The following is a 23,192-nucleotide window of genomic DNA, read 5'->3' on the forward strand; positions in this document are numbered from 1 at the left end:
AATTTAAATGTTATTTATTGAATTGTTATTGAAGATTTAAAATGCCTTAGCTGCTACATATTTCCGTTGTCTTGTTTACCAGAGTTTTAGAGTGCAGCTTTTTACTGGAATATTGTTATTGGAATCGTTTTTCACAAGGTAGCATTATAAGTAGGGATGCTCCGATCGTTATCGGTCGGTGCTCTCTATAAAGGCCGATCAGGAGAGCCGATCACATGACGTAAAATACATGACACTTTTCTCTGTGCGCGGCAAAACAAGCTCGCCAAAATGGCTTCACCAGTCCGGTAGTTTTTTAAGGTGTCCGAAAAAGACAGTAAAATAGCAGTATGCAACGTGTGTGAAGCAGAAATCCTCCAGCTCCACCCGCTGTGACGGACTGGTGAGCGGAGCAACACACACACTAAGAGTTAGACCTAACACACTTAGCTATTTTGTCTACCTCCGGAACAAGCTAAACTAGTTGTACATGTTTATTCTTCACTGTCGGGTCTCTCATTACTGGATCAGTGAGCTGCATGAGACACTGACGCGCTGTCAGGAGAGAGAGAGAGAGAGAGAGGGGGGAGAGAGCGCTTCCACTCATTTTCCCTTGTTATTATCTAAAGTTAATGTAAACTTGAATAATATACTTCACGCATCATGTATTGAAAAATTAATCTGAACTTTTTGATCCGTTACGATTTATAAACTGAAGCAATATAAAAATGAGCCCCATTAACTGAGTTTTAAACATCACTTTAAAGGGAAGATCCCCCTATCCCCCACCCACCCTATCGGTATAGGCCGATTCCGGCCCCAAAATTCCCGATCGGAGCATCCCTAATTATAAGGGGGGAAATAGTTGGTTGGCCTGGACAATGTTGGTTTACTAAGTTAAGTTTGTTTCATATGCCAAGCAGAATTTGGGCCGACAACAATAGAAGGCTAATCGATCAGGGCATTCCTAAATTGTCGTCAGCGTTGGCAAATGCGAATTAGAACACGGCTATGTTAAAAGTGGTGTACTTTTAGTAGCAAATCAGCCTATGAAAGTAAAACATCATACCTCTATCATGAGCTAGCTATTTAAAGGACAGGCTACTCTGTTATGGGCCCATTATCCAACAGGAGGCCTTACTGGATAATCTGAATACATGTGCTTGCTACACAGGCCCACATCTTTTTTTGTTTAGATTTAAAGATATTTTCCATGTTTGAGTAGTGACAGGCTTTGTATTTCACTGCTGAGCTGTATGTTTATTTTCCACAGTGGGCTAAAGTTGTGATTCAAAGCCACCCGTAAGATGTCGCAAGCATTTTTTATTAAATGTGATATCCAATGACGGTGAAACTACATTTGCAACAAATAATTGAGGACTACTTAAATTCTAGAAATTCTCCAATATATTCTTGCTATTTAGAAAGATTAGTCATTAGTTCTAAAGAGTTAATTATTGTTACTTTGTATGACGATCTGTAGTACTCGCTGGTGTACATAGCTGAGAATTGAGTTTATATGGTATAGTGATGACATTTGCTTAATGTGTTGTAAATGCAGTTTGTCTGGGAACTGCTCTGTAATACGTTTTGAGGCTTATGATATCATTTTGATTGGCCAACCTTGGTTGAATGAATAGAATCGTTGTTTAGTTGGTTTTCCTTTTTCGTATTATTCAGATAAATCAAACTGTACACACACGCAGTACCGCAGTTGTTTGAAATTCACAGCTATAGTGTTACGTGATTATGATTTTTGCCATAATCGAGCAGCCCTACTCTCCCCCTGCTAAGAAGCTGTAACTTTTCTTCCCAATTCTTTAAGTTGAACTGTTGAAAGAATTAACACTCAAGAGCGTGTTGCTAATACACCTGAGGGGACACACCTTATTCTATCCCTGGAAAAAGCTAGATCGTGAACCACAAACGACTGTGAAAATCATCAGGAGTGCTAGTAACTTACTTACTGTCAGCAGTCATTTCAGCTGTTTTTGAGTCGCATTTAAACGTATTCCATGTCCATTCACCCAAAAATATTATTCAACAAGAACATATAACACCATTAGGTGTTCTAATCTAATAATGTAAATGTAGTTTATTAGACACTAAAATCTAACCAATGTCCATCCCTAAGCTGCAGCTGGTGGTAAAGGATGAATGGTTTGTTAATCAGGTTGTCGTTGCTGCAGGGCAGCCTCGGACTTTAACTACAGCAGCACCGCTAAACTAATATCAGCTAACGGTTAGTGGTCGGTTAACAGGGGTAGGCTAGTGGTCAAAATACAACATAGGACCCCCTATTGCAGTACCCACACAATGCCCTAAAATTGATTTATTTTGAACCTCTTTAATTCCACAACGACATCCCTTAGGGCTGCACTTTATATGGAGAATCTATTGTAATTGCTATATCAACATTTGCGGTATACAGTGGGGCAAAAAAGTATTTAGTCAGCCACCAATTGTGCAAGTTCTCCCACTTAAAAAGATGAGAGGCCTGTAATTTTCATCCTAGGTATACCTCAACTATGATAGACAAAATGAGAAGAAAAAAAAAATCCAGAAAATCACATTGTCTCATTTTTAAAGAATTTATTTGCAAATTATGGTGGAAAATAAGTATTTGGTCACCAATAAACAAGATTTCTGGCTCTCACAGACCTGTAACTTCTTCTTTAAGAGCCTCCTCTGTCCTCCACTTGTTAACTGTATTAATGGCACCTGTTTGAACTTGTTATCAGTATAAAAGACACCTGTCCACATCCTCAAACAGTCACACTCCAAACTCCACTATGGCCAAGACCAAAGAGCTGTCAAAGGGCACCAGAAACAAAATTGTAGACCTGCACCAGGCTGGGAAGACTGAATCTGCAATAGGTAAGCAGCTTGGTGTGAAGAAATCAACTGTGGGAGCTATTAGAAAATGAAGACATACAAGACCACTGATAATCTCCCTCGATCTGGGGCTCCACGCAAGATCTCACCCCGTGGGGTCAAAATGATCACAAGAACGGTGAGCAAAAATCCCAGAACCACACGGGGGACCTAGTCAATGACCTGCAGAGAGCTGGGACCAAAGTAACAAAGGCTACCATCAGTAACACACTACGCCGCCAGGGACTCAAATCCTGCAGTGCCAGACGTGTCCCCCTGCTTAAGCCAGTACATGTCCAGGCCCGTCTGAAGTTTGCTAGAGCATTTAGATGATCCAGAAGAGGATTGGGAGAATGTCATATGGTCAGATGAAACTAAAATATAACTTTTTGGTAAAAACTCAACTAGACGTGTTTGGAGGAGAAAGAATGCTGAGTTGCATCCAAAGAACAACATACCTACTGTGAAACATAGGGGTGGAAACTTCATGCTTTGGGGCTGTTTTTCTGCAAAGGGACCAGGACGACTGATCCGTGTAAAGGAAAGAATGAATGGGGCCATGTATCGTGAGATTTTGAGTGACAACCTCCTTCCATCAGCAAGGGCATTGAAGATGAAACGTGGCTGGTTCTTTCAACATGACAATGATCCCAAACACACTGCCCGGGCAAAGAAGGATTTCAAGGTCCTGGAGTGGCCTAGCCAGTCTCCAGGTCTCAACCCCATAGAAAATCTTTGGAGGGAGTTGAAAGTCCGTGTTGCCAAGCGACAGCCCCAAAACATCACTGCTCTCGAGGAGATCTGCATGGAGGAATGGGCCAAAATACCAGCAACAGTGTGTGAAAACTTTTTGAAGACTTACAGAAAAACGTTTGACCTCTGTCATTGCCAACAAAGGGTATATAACAAAGTATTGAGATGAACTTTTGTTATTGACCAAATACTTATTTTCCACCATAATTTGCAAATAAATTCTTTAAAAATCAGACAATGTGATTTTTCTTCTCATTTTGTCTCTCATAGTTGAGGTATACCTAGGATGAAAATTACAGGCCTCATCTTTTTAAGTGGGAGAACTTGCACAATTGGTGACTGACTAAATACTTTTTTGCCCCACTGTACATATTGCAAAGATTGCTTGAACTGCAATAAATTGTAACCTATTACGTGTGCCATGCATTCATGGTCTTTGGCCAATCAGATGAAGGCGAACCGCTCTAGATGTCCCGCCCCCAGTGTAGAAGTCACAGTTGTTTGTAAAGCCCATGGGTTTGAGCTGGCAGTCTGATGGCTGAAAGGGGGAGAGACGAGTGAGGAAGGTAAAGGGGAGGAAGAACTTGTTGCCTTCATTATGTCAGAAACGACAGCTGCTGCTACAGTATAACCGTCTACACATATCAGAACCTCAGATATTGTTTCATATTCTGCTTCTTGAAGGAGACGTCTGGTCACCATGGCTAGGCCTGTCGCGATAATCGGTAAATTGACTTATCGTACGATAAATAAAAATGGACTCGATAACTTTTCTGAGCTCGATAAATTGCCGTTTACATAAGGATGTGACATATACAGTCTATGGATGTGACCAGCATTTTCGCTAGGAGCGCTGTGGCTGCCAGGCGCGCTATGAGGGGCGGGGCTGACACACAGCCAGGTCAGCCTCGTGCACTTGCAGCAGCCAAATTAATGATATAGCGACAAGCGGGAGACAACGTGTGACTTACTCGTGGGGAATTTAAAGTGAAATGGAATTGGTTACAAAACCTAACCACACATCTCGATTCTCCGGTGTAGCAGTATTTTGGATTCAAGCCAAATCAACGAGGCGAATACGGACTTGAATGAGCCGGGCGGTGTATCGCATTTGCAGTGGCAACTGGTCATTAGGGGCAGGTGGGACATGATTGTACCTGTTAGATAAATGCACGTTTTGTTCAGCCGGATAATATCCACATGTCTACCCTACTTTTATACTTTTCGAATCATAAATCTATCGATTAGATTTATGTTTGACTTTTGAAACTACAAGAAGATAAGGAGAACTTTTACAAAAAAGTAATAGAGATTTTTGTCCAGAAGGATAGGCAAATGGACTTCATCTTCAAGTCAAGGTAAGACCGCAATTTTATTGAAAATGGGATCTTACTAAGAGAGAACAATTCAATATTTAAATGATAAAACTACTTTTTTTGGGCATTAAAATTAATCGAAGCATCAGACAAAAGCTTTTGAAAATAATATATTTTGATTTAGGTCCAAATATAATATTTGTAAACCTGAAGAGTCAGTGCCAGTGCCTCACCAGCCATGAACCTCACTGCAGATGCTTATATATAGACTAAGTTGTTTGTGCCACAACACTTTTTTACATATAAAAACGCCACTGCGCATTTGTTTACAAAAGGTAGCGACAAAAGCAGGCAATACCACGCATTTTAAACTACACCTAAAACACAACCACCCCATTCCGTTTTCCCAGCTGGGAGCAAACACGGCAGCTGGAGATGGAGAGCCCCCACCTTCCCGACAGTTTACAATCAAAGATGCATTTGCCCGTCAATGCAAACATGTTGGTGTTCCTTGCTCGAAAACTTTGAAAAACAGATTTGGATATGGCCTGTTGAGGCAGCTGGGTCTTTGTATGGACAGTGGACTGTACACTTGAGTGTTGTTTTAAGGAGGGTTCTTTGCTTGTGAGACAATGTGTGCTCATATTTATTTATAGATAGATAAATAGATGGATAGAGCGAGAGATCTGTTTTCCAGCCCGAGTCTATTTAATTTATTGTTTTGGTTGTGTGATTTAATTAATTTATTATCATTTAATTAATTTGTTTTATTTATTATATATCATTTATATATTTTAATATTATTTAATTTGCAATGTTGAATGTTCAATATAAAGTTATGTTTGAAAGTATGTACTTGAACTATTATTATATATTATCATTATGTCAGTGGTCTAAAATGGTCTTACAACAGTGCCGACAATATTATCGTTTATCGCAATAATTTCAAGGAAAATGTATCGTCCAACAAAATTAATTATCGTGACAGGCCTAACCATGGCGCATCATCATAGCCTCTTAAAAAAACCTGAACTACTTTTTGCTCAAAGTACAACCATTTTGAACAAAATTAACATTGCTTTTTATTTAAATTAAATAAATAATATTTCACATCAAAAGAAACAAGGGTTTTAAGAAATCGTATTAAATAATGTAATAACAGAACTGTAAACAGAATAGCTGAAACTTTAACAAAATAAATAACTCAGTTACCTCTAATCATTAACCCATGTTTGTATAATTGAGTTAACTCTGTGTGTTGCTGCTAGCATACATAACACCTGACGTGCAAACGTTACTCGTCGTGGATGGGGCTACAGAGCTACTAGAAAGACAGTCGAACCCGGTGCATTTCTCCGTCTGAATGTGGTGCACTTTTGCTAAATGTTTAGACAAATTGCTCGTGTTACCGCCCTTACATGCTAAACTCTTATTGCACTTTTGGCAACGAGCATTGTCCACATCGAGACGGGTAAAGTGTAACCACACCTCGGAGCGCGTTCTCTCCGCCATCTCCGCAGTGTGTTGCTGCATGTAGCAGCTGCATGTGTGTAAACTGCCCCGCCCCCTCGCACACAGACAGGGGAGAGAGATCTCGTCTGATCGAAAATACATCATAGACGCATTTGTTTGTCTTTTTGCATATTAGAAACGAGTTCGCGACACTAAGACTGCGATATAATGTTCTTGTAGCAATAATACATGACATATATTTTTTTAAATGTCTCCAGAACCGATAAAAAGACCAATAACGTTGGAGCTTAACTGCGCGTAAAACACACGTGATGTCGTCACCAACGAATCGACGCCTGAATTCGTTGGCAACTAATTTGGTAATCGATTAAGTCGATTAGTTGTTGCACCCATGGTACGTATGTGTGAACTGCAAATATTATTTTCCCCCCAAAAATAAGTCTTGGAGCTTCGTTCCGGTGCTTTCTTGCAGAACAACACATGGAAACGCAAGAACCTTAAATTTAACCTTCAAAATATAAGATCTTAAGAAATATGCTACATCTTAAGAAAGCTGAGAATGATCAGATCTGGTCAACCTGTGAAGTTAGTTCAGACATGTTATTGATTCAGATCAACCCCAGACCCTCTGCCCCCCCTCATAACATCACCATTGTTTCTCCAGGTGGTATGGCCAAGAGAAGGACTACAATGTCCTAGTGATGGACCTGCTTGGGCCCAGTCTGGAGGACCTCTTCAACTTCTGCTCTCGCCGCTTCACCATGAAGACGGTCCTTATGCTGGCAGACCAGGTAGCTCCACACACCCACATCTACCTCTGTGTAATCTTCTACAGCAGCAATGTGGCTGAATCATGGTTTGAATGAGTAATGGAGAGGTTAGCCTCTCTGTTAGAATGTGTAGAATAGCTTTGTCTGTGTGTAAAGAGTTAGCATGATCTCTGCTTTGGGTTCCTGTGGGACCTCTAGTCCCTCCCATAGTCGAAAGGCTGGTTAACACGGCAGACTTTTTAACATTTAATAACATAGATAAAGAGGGCATTGTTCATGATGCAATGAAGGCTACCTCATTGGTTTTGTTTACTGTAATACTTCTTAGTTAAACCAGTATTTTCCTGCTATAACACACACAAATTCCCTCTGACTTTAATTAGCCAATGTTTGTCTGAGGTCTGTTTTACATTACTGAAGATACATGTCTTTGTTAACAAATGGAATTGATTGGACCCTTCCATTAAAATGTTAATTTGTTTAAATGAGGATGGTAAATGTGAAATATTTAACTATGGCATTGTTTTCCTCTTCAGATGATCAGCAGAATTGAGTATGTACACACAAAGAACTTCATCCACAGAGATATCAAACCAGACAACTTTCTCATGGGCATTGGCCGTCACTGTAACAAGGTAAGATCTGGCAGGTCATTTGTTTATTTATTGATATATATGTATACTCTAATTCCCTGTTCTTGGCTCAGCTACATTTGTAAAATAATCTTAAAAGAGAACAGACGAATGCCACTATTTATGCATCTGCTTTTCATATCCTGAGATTTGATGGCTATAAAGGAGTTCTGTTATCTCAACAACCTTAGCCGATCTCTATTCAGAAAACACGCATTTTAAAAGGTTTTTTGTCAGTCTGCAGACTTGTCAAAGCATTAATTCATGGTTTTTACTAACCGGTATCAGTATGTTGTACTTCTGCATCAATTTAAAACGTGTATTACAATTAAATCACGGTCAAATATGTTCATTTTGTTGTAGTTGTAGCCCCCTTGCCAGCAATTCTCTCACTAGTTTAGCTTACTCAGCCCTGTTGTTGGCCCGGTAAGAACCTCGGTTTTGGAGGGCCAGAAAAAAGGTGAAAAAGTAGCCCTGAGGCGGAACTACCCCTCGTGGAAACGCGACAAGAAACGGGCCGGGTTAGGCACGGAACGCTTAAACCGTGCTACGCGCTGCAGTGGAAATGTGCCATTAGAAATTTTATAAAGTGATCTCATGTTTTTGTTTAATTATTGCCGTTGCCTCCTTAAATGTAGTATGTATTTTTACTTTAAATCACCCTCAAAAAACACACTTCGCTTAGGCTTAAAACATCAGTGATTCATATTTAATGCAGAAAATGTGATATATTTTTCTAATTAAATACAATAATCTAGGAGAAAGATAAACAATCAAAGACATTCTTTCAACTTTTCAAATGTAAAACATGTCGGTAACATAAAAAAAAAAAAAAAAATCAGAAGAATCCCACCACATACATTTAAAACAATCGAGCTTTCTGTATAGACGTGGAGATAAATTGATTCACCTCTTTTGTGAACTGTGGATGGAGCTTAGTGAGGGACTTTGTTAGAACTCTTCTTTTTTTTCTTTGCCGAAAGGTGACCATTTTGATCTCCAGTACAAAATAATTTATAAATTGCACTGGTAGACATTAAGGGTAAAATTTGGGCCGGTGGAATTGTATTATCACTGGCCCTACCGTTCTAACCATTGGCCCAGAGCATTCGTCCCAAAAAATCGACTAATAATGAAGAAAATGAACACATTTGTTGCATTAGTAATTTATGCACAAACTACATTACTACTTGTACTACAACATTTGAATCATCAGTTCTTCCTCATTTTCCTCAATTGTTCATATTTGGCTTATTAAAATAATGATATTGTGGTCATTGTTAAAAAATGTCTGTTATTATTATGAGTATTATTATTTGTATAATGCGCTTTCTGCCTTCCTGTCATTATCAGGAGTTAGACATGTAATGGCTATGTAATAGATTAGATTAGAACCTTCATTATTCTAAACTATTGGGACATTTCACCAATACCTTTATATTGTCTACTCTTCACTTGTCGGCATTGATGTACAGAGCCGACAGAAGACCTTGTTTATATTGGCATCATATAGAGAGGTGCAGTCCGGTGACGCGTCCTAAAACCAGGAAGTAAGCTGCTGGTTCCCAGCAATGGGATTTCTCCACAGGATTTTGGAAAATAGCTGGAAATAAGGTCTGTGGAAAACAAACCTGTTTGATAAATGCACGTTTTGTTCAGCCGGATAATATCCAAATTTCTACCCTACTTTTATAATTTTCGAATCATAAATCTGATCGATAGAAAATTATAAAAGGGTTTTAGGACACGTCACTTCACCACTCTATTGAAGCCAACTCCATCGATCAAGCCAGTGTGGCTGAAACTTTCTCTTCTCATGCTCCCTGTCACTCTCCTTTTAACTCCTCCGGTGACTTTCTTTTAGTTGAAGATTGTTTTTTTTTAAAAAAGCAATATTTTTTGTGGCCCGAGCGGGCAAGTCGAAAGTACGTTATGCTGGCCTGGGGTGTCTAAATAGTGCTTCCGGGCCAGGGGGCCATTTATAATGTCGAGCCCTGAGTTGGCTCTCTCTCGGCTAAAAGTTTCTTGCCTGCCTTTGTCTTAAAGTTTTCTCTTAGGCTGAGTGTCTTCATCTTTTAAAACTCTGTCTGGGCCTTCCTCTGTGGAAGCGGTTTCCTCAGATGTAACACAGGCATTTTCATTTTACACTTCTCTTTCTGCAGTCTTCTGCAATCATTCAAGAAAAAGTCTCAAAATTGTGATTTTCTTGACATGATATTTAAAAACAAAACAAAATCATTGGTCAAAGGATATTTGATTATTATGATTGAAATATTAAAACAAATGTTTTTGTTTTGTACGGCACTACAACACTTAAGGCAGCTCATTAATTTGGTCTCAGATATAAGGTCATTTAAATCAGATTTCCGCACAGCAGTCAAGGTTCGACAGTAGCACCACATGACATTTTGAATAACAAAAATGATTAATAATAATAGTTTTGAAAAGTTAGTTTTTGCATAAAAATGAATGGTATTGTTTGAAACTTTCAAAGATGACTTTAGCTTATGTCTTTGTTTATATAAAAAATGTCAGGCTAGCTTTAACAAACATATCAACTTGAGGTAAAACCTTTAAGCTACACACAGCTGTTTATTTATTTTTGTCAATGTATTATCAACCAAATCTTTGTTAACCTATTTTGTTAATATCATTATTAAACTTCTAGTTTTTGTACCTTAAAGGCACAAATGATAACTAGTGTTTGTTTAGTAGAGTAATACTGGGTTATGGAAAACAATTTAGTAACATGTTTTATTTTAGGCACAAGTGGAATCAAAGTGTTCAAGCCAGGCTTAAGTTGAACTAACAATGCAATTCAAACAATTACATTGATATTTCTTCTGATGCTTTTTGTCTTTTATTTTAGGCTTTGTTCCTTCTTTGTTTGCTGCTGTCCATCTTGCTGCTATTCTAACTATTGGACTTCTTGTCTCTTTCTGCTTCCATATTTCACACTTTTTGTTCTCACAAATGTCTTATTGCTATCAGTCTTACATTTGAATGTATTCTCTATCATCGGTTAATGTTTGTAAAGTTAGGAGCTCTACAGACGCAATCAACAGTTGTAGATAGTTTGCTTAGGGTTTTACAAATGTTAAGCAACTAGTTAGTAGAACAATGTTTTATGATCTTTGAACCACTACAACCTACTTGTCTTTAATAAAAACTAAACTAAAACATATTTTTCTCTTTTCAAACGACTCAACTTGCATCTGTCAGGAGGTTATTTACAATGTCTGAATAAATTTATGAATAAAATGAGTTGGGGTATTGAAAGGTAAAATATCAACTTTTCAGCGCGTTTAACCACAGCTCTGTAGCAGTTCAACCTCATTTTGAATCTTCCTTACACTCTGAACGCTGAAACCCTTTTCTTCCAGGCAGTTTCAGGGATGGTTCAGAGCTAGAGACTGTTTGCAAACTGTTTTACGTGTTTCCACTGCAGTGACGCTGAATTCTGGCCTTAAAAAAATGATTTAACTCGGGCAAGAGAGCCTCGAGGCTTACGTCAGAAGATGGGGTAGGATTTATGTAAGCAACCGTTCATGGGGAGTATGACAAGAGCCGAATGTAGTTGTAGTTGTAGCAACAAGATCAAATAAGTGGCTAATGGTTTGCGACTAGGATTTAACGGCATTACCAATCCCTGGAGTGGTCTGTCACTAATGTTTCGTCATGTAACGCAGATGCTCCTTGATGGTGGTAAAAAGAGCTTAGTGGTGAAGTCATGATGTTGAAACTATTGGGCTTTAGTTGATGGAAAGTAAATGGGTTCTTGAGAGGTTGGCAAGATACACCAACTGTAAACCAACACTAACCCCAGCACAGAGGTGAAACGGAGCTCATTTGACTTGTAAAGGTGCATGATTGGCGCTTTGCCGGTAGAACTTTGATCGATTGGAACCAAGTAGAATTCGTTTTTCGATTGCAGAGGCCTTTGCTGCAGCTTCCCCCTCACTCTGGAACTCCCTCCCCAGCCACGTCAGATCTGCCTACACTCTCACATCATTCCAACAATCCCTCAAAACTCACCTTTTCACTCTTGCCTTCAACTCCTAATCCACTAACCCCTCGCCCTTATTCCACCTAGCTTAGCACTTTTAACTTTTTTTGTTATTTAGTTTCTTCTTTACTTGCTTGTAAAGTGCTTTGAGCACCAGGAAAAGCGCTATAGAAATTATTATTATTTGAATTATTAGATGGAACTCTTATGTTTTCAAGCTAACAACTACCGAAACAGTCATTAAAGGGACATAGTTCTATTTTAACATTCAGCTGTCAATTGTAGATGTGTAAAGCTAAATGAAGGTTTGCCCTTTTTGCATGGCAAATGTATTAACTCAAATATTCATGGATGGTCATGGCGGACAGTTTATTTTAATTTCTTTATCCAAAAGCAGGCGTCAGAGGATTGATAGCAGTCTCCTAGTGTAAAGGATAATTTAGTTACACCCATTTGTTCATGTGAAAAAATGTTTTGTTAGTATTTGATTTGATAGTGCTCCAACTACGAAAATAGATGTTATTTGGGTAGAATGACTCTTTAAGCCGTTCCACACTAAATGCCTCCATAAATCCCTATTGTAAGATGTTTATAACTAGGGATGAACCGATTCCTCGGCATGGTGGTAAGCCCTATTTACCGCCATCGACAATAAGGTGAGATGCACTGATGGCAGTTTCCGGTGTTTGTGTTGCTCGGTAACTGGAAGGTGTTGCGTTACTGTTTTTAATATTGACATACCTTCATTTTGAAGGACTAGCATACTGACTGAGGGCAGTCTGACGTAACTTTAAAGTCATTCAGACGGCGAAATTATAAAACTTAAATAAAATACATAAAAGTTGCATTTAATTTTCTTTCTGTCATTTTGTGATGTCATTTGTTCTTCTGGTGTGAGGTATGTATTCATAGTTGCCTGAAATTATATGATCCTGTTCGTATTATATGGAGCCCTTGCAGACAGACAACGTCTGGTAGGGCTGCTCGATTATGGCAAAAATCATAATCTCGATTATTTGGGTTAATAATTGATATCACGATTATTAAAAACGATTATCCATTTACTTTGAAAACATCAATTTATTGGAGATTTTTTTTTTTAACAGTATGTTTTTAACAGTTGATTACCCTAAAATTTAAGAATAACTCAACAGAAAAACCAATAATAAAAAAAAAAATAATAATAAAAAAATAATTGTTTTATTTCGATTACGTTGTTTTCGTAATTGTTGCAAGCCATAATCGTAATTGCGATTTAAAATATGATTAATTGAGCTGCCCTAACGTCTGGTAGAGTTAAAGAATGGCATGTATGTTGTAGCAACTTTCACATGATGTAATAATAAATGGGATTTATATAGCGCTTTTCTTGACCCAAAGACGCATGATGTGAACTCTGCTGCACACCTCCTCTGATTTGTCCTGCTTTACCTTGCTACAAATGTTCATTTCTTGTGAGGGAGGGTTTAGACCAAAGTGAAAAACTTAAAATATACATTAACTAAATAATTATGATTATTCTGTTCACATTTGACAGATGGTTAACATTACAGTTGGGTAGAAAAAAGTACATTCCCTCTTATTTTATTTTGTTGTACAGTAGAGAGAAGTTAATCTTAAAGCAAATCGGAGCTTACTGTGTGTTCAAGGGACGGTTCACATTAGACCTGAGGCCATGACAAGCATTCGATCAGGATGTTGTTGCTGGTCGTTTTTCTTTGACAGCTTTGTGTTTCTGTTCAAAGGATGTAACAAGATCTAATACTTCTGTACCAGGTTGATGCCTGAAATCAGAAGAAACTTGATGGAACCCAGTTTTCTACAGTAGTGAACATTGGGAAATCGGGACTCCAGACCAAAAAACCCAATAAGCATCTAATATTATATAGACAATTTAAGCATTTGTTGGCCATGATGTTTTGGGAGCATTAGCTCTGTCTATGTATATTGTAGAAATTAAACAAGGTGTCTTTTTTTTGAGGGAGCAGTACAGTCAGCTAATGGTTTGGTTTGATTAGCAATAAAGATCTGATGCTTCTTTTTTTGTGTCGAATGTGGCCGTTAACATTTCAGAATTCCGGCAGGAATGTTCTCTCTTCTTGCAGGTGGGCGGGAGACAGATCTGTATGAAGTACCTGAACAAAAACACACACAGGAATTGTGCTGGCAATCTTCCCTAGCGTGCGCAGTTTGTTTTTTCTGATTACTGTTACAAAGGCAGTGTGGAATTTTAACCCTCCGTACCCACACAGTACTGTTGGCACTGTATCTCATCCACCATCAACCGGTTAGACTATTGATTATTCTACAAATGATACAGGAGCATGATTTCCCGCTTGTGCATTGTAATGTACTCGTTTTTTCGAGTCTTTGAAAATAGATTTTTTTAGATCTAAGAATCTTCACGAAACAAGTCTGTAGCTTTAGCTGATAAACTAGTCATAAAATAATTAATGTCAACATGTGCTGATAATGATGTGCTTAGGACCAAGTGATGCTGTTCATTACCATGTCATGTTTTTAATCTCAAGTGTTTAATAGTTTAATGTTATATGTTGAGTGAGCACTTTTTGTACGATAACATTTACTCGTATACTTTGATTGTATCATGAACACATCTGGTTCAGGTTATTCTATGGCTGACTATGACTTGAGTCACGTGCTTGCAGTGTCAAACTGGTTCATGTTGTCTCTTAAAACTGATCAACCGTGCCCCAGACCAGTGCTAGGACCAAAACGTTTCCGGTTTGTTTTGTTTGGTAAAGAAAAGTACTAATGTGGAGTACAAGCTTGTCTTTGTAGAGCGGGGACTGCTGCTGTTTGGATACAGTTGTTTCACGATACCTAAATTAATGTTGGTAGTAAATTCTGCTCCAGCACAGAATATGAGTGAAAATACTTGTTTTCTTAAATGCTTTGCTGCGAAAAATATCCCAATATGACAGCTAACCATATGCCTGGAACTTTCGTCCAACATAGTGACGGATAGGAAAGAGTTGGAGATGTTCGATCTAAAAAAGTTGATCAGAAGAAGTTCTTTAGATGAATCTTAATGCGATATAGGTACTATTTAATGTCACAATTAATAGCTGGCTCACCATACACTTTTTTTCCAATACTAACTCAACTCTAGTACAGACCTAACCCCAATATCTGTTTAGCTGCATATGATTGAAGAGACAACAACTCCCCATGTTACTGTTGTCCTGTGAACGCCTTGGTTCAGATGATATCCACTTCACTCTCCAGGGTGAATTGGTGGAAGATGGACTACCATGGGCCCTTTACAATCTTCTGCCCAAACCCCCTCGCTCCCCAGGTCTTTTTCTAAGCCATGGTGTTGCCTGTCTGCACTGGCGTTTATAGTCACTGTCAGACATAATATTGAAGTTATCTCCATGTTTCCAGAGACACTAATGGCTTGTTGTACAGGGTTGATCTTACTGCGGTTGTCCTGACAGAAGAAATCCACAGTCATGTGGTTTCTTCTAGACTGATGGCCTGACTGATCACATCTGTACCACAAAGATTTAAACTGGATTTGTTTGCCTATGTAGTTCCAGCCTATCCTAGCTGTACAGGACACTGTTAGTTGTAACAATGGGAGAAAACCATGTGGGTGCAACCAGAAGTGCCTGTTGTACTCATGCTTACTGTGACTGAAGGTGGATAGAGGCTGTGATTTTGACCCCTGCCCCTCTACTGTCTGCCCTAGTGTTTAGACTCGTCAGTGGGGAAGAGGAAAAGAAGCTTGGCTGTTAGCTCTTCTCAGGACCCACCTTTCTCAGGATTAAACCAGGTGTGACCTTTACCACAACACCAGCTGCCTCACTACAGCAGTTGTTTGCTTTGCAATCATACCTAAATACACAGGTTTAGAGTGAGTCAGACCACCAGCACCCATATTACACTCATAATACCCAATGTATGTACTCCCACCCAGTATTCACTTCATTACAGTGGGAGAAGGAAACAACATTTCCTAGCTTGGCCTAGGGAGTAGCTGCTGTTTTTATTTGTAATAATATATGGTCCCAGTCCCTTGAATCATTGCTCAAATGGCTTCCTGTTGTCTCTGTAATGTGTTGTTCCTGATGGTAATGAAAGGATCTTCAAGTCGAGTGCAATGATTGGCTATATATAGTCATTCAAACCTAATCTCAGATTTGAGGCAGGATTGAGCTTGATTGAACCTGATCCTTGTATCATTAGATTGGAGACTGTTTGACTTAACCCTGTTTCTCCCAGAACTGATGTTTAATTGGCAAGCAGAGGGTTCAATGCATAAGCAGGATGCTTCCACTCCAAAAGGATGGACAGAAAAGCTCTGCAAATAACAATGTTATAAGACACCTATACCACAAAGTCAAATGTATCACTTCAATTGTTATATTTAAAGTAAAATAAATAGTCCGTTTATATAAAATATGTCCACATTTTGCTTATCGGCCTAAAAATATAAATTATTTTTAAGAAGGTGAATGTTCCATGCGAGTCACTAGGATACACGACTACTGCAAAGTCGGATTTAAACTGTCAATTTTGCTCGTTAAAGAAAAACCTTCACAGAAAAACTCCTACTTTGTTTATTCCACTGCCAGCCTGGTTTTGCTAGCATCATCAATAATGATTAATGTGATCATTGTAATATATTTGATCGTATGTCGATGTGTTTGAGGTGATCAGGGGAGGAGGGGGACCTTGACCGGTTTGTCTTGAGACATTGTGTAAGTTGCTATTGCATATAGTTGGACAAAAATAGATTTGTCATCTTCCGTGTCACTCATGGTTGTTTTCCCTTGTACCTGATTGGGTTGTAAATCTTTGGTTTTACTGCCTCCCGACTCAGTGTAGGATATCACATCAATATGTATTCTGTCCTTGGATTGAATGTCTATAGAAGCCCCGGTGTCAGGATTGTATGAGAATACCTTAATGTTCAAGATCTGCTCTGCAAACATTTGAAAACAAATGGCGAATACTATTCAAATGATTAAAAGACTTGTTTGTAAGATGAATAAAACCTTCCACATGTCTCACCTCCGTATGCGCTACATTCGGATTGAAGTGTTTGGAGATCTTTTGGGTCTATAGTGACCAAAAACTGCATTCTGAACAAACTCAAACCTGGAGGGTGGTGTGTGACATTAGTCATGGAATGAGTTTGACCTGGTGAGGTGTGTTTCTTTTACTTTAATTACACCAGCAACACGTAGGTTTAAAGAGTTACAGCTCTGGCAAAGAGCGATATGGATTATAGGGCTTATTTCAAATCTTGTTGGTTGTATGAAGATGGATAGGCCTACACAGGACGGCACAAAGAGCCCACAGTCTGCCAGTTTCTGCCCTGTTGAACTCTTGCATTGCTGAAACAGATAATTTTGCTACTTGTTTCACATGGTCATTTGTGTTTCCTGTAAACCCCTTAATAGCCTTGTTGTCTGGATGTTCATATTAGCAGTAAATATTCATGCATGGTGAGGTTGGACTGGTTATGTTTATTTTTGGTCTGCATACTCATGAAGTGTTCCACTTGTATATAGTCACCGATAATAACTCGAATGTGTCCCGTTCTTTATTGTATGAGCCATTACATTATGAATTACAGACGTTTAATTTTGATTGACAACATGTGATTTAACACAAGAAAATATGCTCTCATAACATAACAACATCTGTGGTAACTTCATTATGAATACTTTTTGTAAGAAATATCAAGAGGTTAAATCAAAAAAGTTATATAAAATAATATACAGGAGTTAAACAGGTGTCTGTTGGCTAGTTTCTCTATGGCGTCAGGCCTTTCTCACCACACTGAAGCTATGCCAGGTGTGTTTGTTATGACACGTATTCCCCCTCTGCATGGAACTCGGATCTCCTCAATCAATGCAGTTGGTCATAGTTTTCAACATTCATATTTTAAAAGCAGGACTCTGCTAATTGTCTGTTTTTGAATATAAGGACCCTATTTAATATAGTGCATCTCCATATTTGATGAACATGAGCATTGTCATTTGTCAGTGTGAAGTCTGTGATGGATAACCAGCATGTGTTCTCTCCCTCTCTCAGTTGTTCCTTATTGACTTTGGCTTGGCGAAGAAGTACCGAGACAACCGAACACGGCAACACATCCCCTACAGAGAAGACAAGAACTTGACTGGCACAGCCCGCTACGCCTCCATCAACGCACATCTGGGCATTGAACAGAGGTCTGTGCACATGTTTGAATATTTGACTCTCAATCTACTTTTCTGAAAAGATGAATGTAAATATATGCAGCTATGCCCTGCTTTTGTTCTCAGCGTCTAACGTTATTTCTGTATGCAGCCGCCGTGATGACATGGAATCGCTGGGCTACGTGCTGATGTACTTCAACAGAACCAGTCTGCCGTGGCAGGGATTAAAGGTATGGAAACATCACTGACTGGAAGTAATACTCACCTGTATTCTCAGAATGTTTTGATTGTCTTTTTGTGTGGTGCCTTTTCAAGTTTAGCTTTATTTGGTTGGACATGTAAATGATCATCATGAACTCTTTGTGGCACACTGTTTAGACCAGTGGTTCTCAACTGGTGGGTCGCGATCCAAAAGTGGGTCGCGGACCCGTTTCGAGTGGGTTGCAGATGTGTGAGTAAAGACGAAAAAAATATATATTTCCTTTTTTTTGGGGGAGGGAAGTCCAACATTTATTTTGAAGGCCCGATTTTCTAACGCTGTGCATGCAGTTGGCGTTGGACTCGAAGTACCGGGGACCATGAACGGTTTTGAAAACTTCTGTCACGTAGTGATCATCTTCTCAATAAAACATTTTGCTGATGTTTTTCCGAGTCTTCTGGCCTTTGATCAGAATCAAGATTGTTGCCGGAAGTCTCCATTGAGAATAACTTTGCGGTAGAACTCTTTATAGTATACTGAGTGGAGCAGCAAGCTGTCAGAACAAAGTGAAAAACAAACAATGGCATACATTTTATTAATATGTCGGGTAGCAATAGATATATTTATTTTCTTCTCAAGAGAGTACCAGAATGGGTATTTTATATGTTAGTATTTCAAAAAATCTCCTGGGGGAGAATCCCCCCAGACCCCCCTTCTGGGGTTGGGTTTTCAGCACGTGTGCCTTTTTATGTTATACAGTTCAGTTTTGATTCCATCAACTCATTAAACCTTATTTAAAAGCATACTGTAGTTCTGTGAAGGGATATATGCACTGTACTTTACTTTAATTAATAATGCTGAAAAGAATATATATTACTGCACGATTTTTTGTTGAATAGATTAGAGTGGTTCAAAATTTCGGGTCGCGATCTATTGACTAAGGAAAAAGTGGGTCCCGAGGCCTGACCAGTTGAGAACCACTGGTTTAGACAGTCTTTTGTGAATATGGGTACTGGTCCACTTGATGTGCGATCAGAAGAGGAGGGCAGTTATACTTCTGATGAAATACAATGTGGATACTGAAAATATGCTATTTGGACAACACAGCGTTCCCATTATAGAATGTTTATGCCAATGAGCACAATTGTTACTACAGGTTTTTTTTATTTGATTGTTTTTGTAGAGCACTTGCCTATTTTGAAATGTGCTGTGTAAATAAACCTGCCTTGCTGAGGAACAGCAACCAAAGACCTGTGGGGCAAACCTGATTGTTGCTCTGCTGCAATAGTAGCTCATACTGCATTTATCGTAGAATGTCTCTAGGAGCGTTGTTAATGTTGTGTCTATTTGTCAGGCTGCCACAAAGAAGCAAAAGTATGAGAAAATCTCTGAGAAGAAGATGTCCACCCCTGTTGAGGTCCTCTGTAAGGTAAGAACATGTCGATCATGGAGCGTGATAAAAGTTCCTCCGCCACATTCACACAACTCAATGTATGACTTGATGTTTTCAGGGTTTCCCAGCTGAGTTTGCTATGTATCTGAACTACTGCCGCGGCTTACGCTTTGAGGAGGCTCCAGACTACATGTACCTGCGCCAACTGTTCCGCATCCTTTTCAGGTAAGCACATTCTACATATACACAAGGAAAAGGCCATTTTTGCTATGGCATGTCTTGATACCAGGGTTGATGCAGGTCAGTCTTCGGGACCACTTCGGACAAAATTAATTGTAAACAAATTAGTCAAATATTCACTAAAGGCAGCATCAGTCCATAATTTGTGCTGGATAAAATGATGCCGTCACAGCTAATAAATGCATATGTCTTGGTCTATGATTTATGTAGTATACATGAACAAATGAAGCTTCATTGAGTGCAGAACAGTTTCTATTCTTTCACCATATTCTGTGTTTTTCTTCCTGCTATTCTTAAGGACTTCCTCCCCTTCAAGCAGCTGACTGTTGTTAATATTGTGCTGGCATTGTGTTTCCATTTTATTTCTGAAGGACTCTGAACCACCAGTATGACTACACATTTGACTGGACCATGCTGAAACAGAAAGCAGCCCAGCAGGGGGCCTCCTCCGGGGGCCAGGGCCAGCAGGCACAAACCCCCACAGGCAAGCAAACTGACAAACCCAAGCCTAACATGAAAGGTTAGTAGCAAACAGCCAAGCGACGTTTATTACAGACACCAATTGCTCATATATATATATATATATATATATATATATATATATATATATATATATATATATATATATATATATATTCAGTTTAGTAAAAAGGGAGTACTTTAGATACTGTTTTATATCCTAACCCACACCCTAGTGCCCTTTTTTAATTTATTTTTTAAAAGAGTAAAACACCAAATTTGAACAAAAAAGCAAAAGTAGCTAATTATTCCTTTTTGAATAATCAAGCCAAACAGTATTACAACTTTTAGGAGGCACCTTTTTTAAAGAACAGAACATCCCAAATAAAACAATTTAATACAATTGGTCTGTCTTGCAGAAGCAAGCACGTCCTTGGGGAATTTGACTACTAACTTTGTTGCCATGCTATTCCGTTCCTTTTGTTGGGGTTGGAAAACAGGCTCTTTGTTACCACACTGTTTTAATGCTGACCAACTTCCCAACACTCCTCTGACCCTTCTGCAGTCTGTCTTTATTAACATTTCCTCTCTAAACTGGAGCTTGTTAAAGACCTATTCTTTCCGCTTCCTTCCTCTCTCAACCCTTGTGTATTTGACCGCAACATTATTCAGGATTCTTATAAAGAACCCTGAATAATGTAATACAAATCTTAAAAAGTCTTACATTTAATTTAAGGCCTTAAAACGTCTTAAATATGATTTAAAAATAAGAAAGGTCTTAAAAATGATGGGATTTGAAAGGTACTTCTGTGTTGCGATAGCATCTAAATGTGTTTTGGGGGAAATGTCCGGGCTGCAAAGTAACCAGTACGGTAATAGCCTTTCAGTTCCCCCCAACAATTTGTATTGAAATAAATCAACATGGAACCAGTAATCACTAACTTTGTTTTCCCCGGCCCCTTATCGGAGAACACCCAGCTAGTAACCTAGCAACCCCAAGCTTCAGCTAGCAGCAGTCAGAAACCATGTATCTTCTAATCACAAATAAATATGGGGAAGCGTAAGTTCAACCGTATTTGGTTGGAAAACATAGAATGTAGTGCTTGGTTGAAACCAGTGGAGGGGAACGTGTTTGAAGCCCGCTGCACCTTTTGCAAAGAAATGTAGCGTTTTTTTGTGCAAATATAGCGTTAGCTAGTGCAGCAGCTCCCGCAACAACATCAGGGATAATGGACCTCCGTGCGGGTCTATGTCAACGCTAAAAGCGGAGGGGCTGTGGACGCTAAATACCGTAGCTAAACACCAATCATACAACCGCAACGATGAAAAATTGTAGCCAAGGCAGCAGAGCTCTGAAGATAGCTCTTGTCACACACACACACACTAACGCACACGCGCGCAGAGACACATACACAATTTTTGTCTAACACGCTAACAAAGTTCTGTACTGTTATGCTGTTATGTTCAGTCATCGTTCTTATGTTGAAAATGAATACATTTACTTTGTAAGTAATTGTGGGACGTATTTCTTCTTTCATAGCAATTTTCCTTCATACTTTCTTGTCGTGAAATAGGTCTTAAATTCTATTCAAAGTGGTCTCAAAAATGTCTTAAAAAGTCTTAGATTTGAGTTGGTGAACCTGGTGTCATGCAGGTGAGGCTCAAGGAGTATTGGCTCCTCAGGGCTGGACTGAAGGTCACTATCTCCACTCTCACTCTCCTTTGTGGCAAACATCAATCCGCCCCGGGGTGTTTTTGGGGAAAGAATGATAAATACATTAAGTTACTTGTAATAACAATAATAACTCGCCATAAGGAAAGTTGTAGTGAGTGTTTAGAGACTCAGTTCAACAAGCCCGTCCACCAGCAGGAATATCTCTTTGTGAAGGCATTGTGGTGTGGTGAGGTGCAGCATGGAATATTACACCTGGGAAGGCAGTCTGCAAAACATAAAATAAGTTTGGAAAAACATTGGCTCTCTCTAAAAAGTTATCCTTTTTAAAAATATATATATATATATATTTAAGCATGCATTTAATTAAGTGCTGCAACGTTTTTATCATTCTAATTGTTAAAACTTGAAATCTAATATTATCATTTTGTATGCAAATGTTCAGTATGTCAGTTCCAAGTATTGGTGGTCGGATTCTGTGATTGCTAATAATTGGTATTGAAAGAATTGTCTCACCCCTTCATTTCTGTGGATACTTGGTACACCATTAACCAGGGACTGAGCAGCTCTGTGGACTTCAGGTCCCCTTCTCCCCCGGTACTGAAGCTGCAGCAGAGGGGCTGCAGATAGAATGTTGATGCACTGCAGAGTGATAGAACAGAGCTAGAGGGGGGGCTCTGAGCAGCACACATTTCCAGTCTCTGAAAAACATCCTGTGGGGACAGGAAATAGTTTTTAATGCCGGGGTGTTTCAAGTAGAAGTGTTAATGAAATAAAGTTATGTTAAATGAATAAGACTTCTACTTCCAAAGTAGCCTCCCCCACTTCACAGCGTCTTCGATGTGAGCTCACCTCGTCTGTACTAGATTATCTTAGGTCGTTCTTACATTGACTGTTTTTTTCCTCCTCTTTCAGTTCAGTAACATGTCATTTTTTGTATAAATATTTTACGTAATGTTTTGTTTTCAGTGATTATATGATCTATTCTTTTATTAAATCATATTGCATTTCCAATACGCGGGCAGTGACAGCACTGGCACAGAACAACACAGATCTGATCACAGAGCTGACATAAAAGCAGATGTATAAATTGGAGACACCTATACGCTCCCAGATACCACCACTCTAAACCACAACTGATTAATATGGCTGCGTACTTTTAGCTTTTTCTGTCTATTTACTTTCTTTTACGTTCAGAAAGTAATGAGTTAGCTTCAATAGAATGCTAGCTTGAATCGTTTTAAAGGAAT

At 38.9% G+C, this 23,192-nt stretch overlaps 1 protein-coding gene across 3 annotated transcripts in view; it reads left to right on the forward strand.

Annotated features, from left to right (window-relative positions):
* csnk1a1 (casein kinase 1, alpha 1) overlaps positions 1-23,192 on the forward strand; it is a gene marked incomplete at its 3' end in the record, with an annotated part of 29,541 nt that overhangs the window by 4,271 nt on the left and 2,078 nt on the right. Inside the window, exons 3-10 of one of the 3 annotated variants that reach the window (XM_079671856.1) lie at positions 7,060-7,186; positions 7,702-7,800; positions 15,519-15,602; positions 17,873-18,012; positions 18,131-18,209; positions 19,533-19,607; positions 19,690-19,796; positions 20,183-20,336. In XM_079671856.1, the coding sequence (XP_079527982.1) occupies positions 7,060-7,186; positions 7,702-7,800; positions 15,519-15,602; positions 17,873-18,012; positions 18,131-18,209; positions 19,533-19,607; positions 19,690-19,796; positions 20,183-20,336 (865 nt within the window). Of the gene's footprint in view, positions 1-7,059; positions 7,187-7,701; positions 7,801-15,518; positions 15,603-17,872; positions 18,013-18,130; positions 18,210-19,532; positions 19,608-19,689; positions 19,797-20,182; positions 20,337-23,192 lie in introns of those variants that run through there. The other 2 variants (XM_079671855.1, XM_079671857.1) reach the window with 2 other exon arrangements.

The sequence above is a fragment of the Notothenia rossii genome (genome assembly GCF_949606895.1).
Source record: "Notothenia rossii genome assembly, chromosome: 3".
NCBI classification, from domain to species: domain Eukaryota; kingdom Metazoa; phylum Chordata; class Actinopteri; order Perciformes; family Nototheniidae; genus Notothenia; species Notothenia rossii.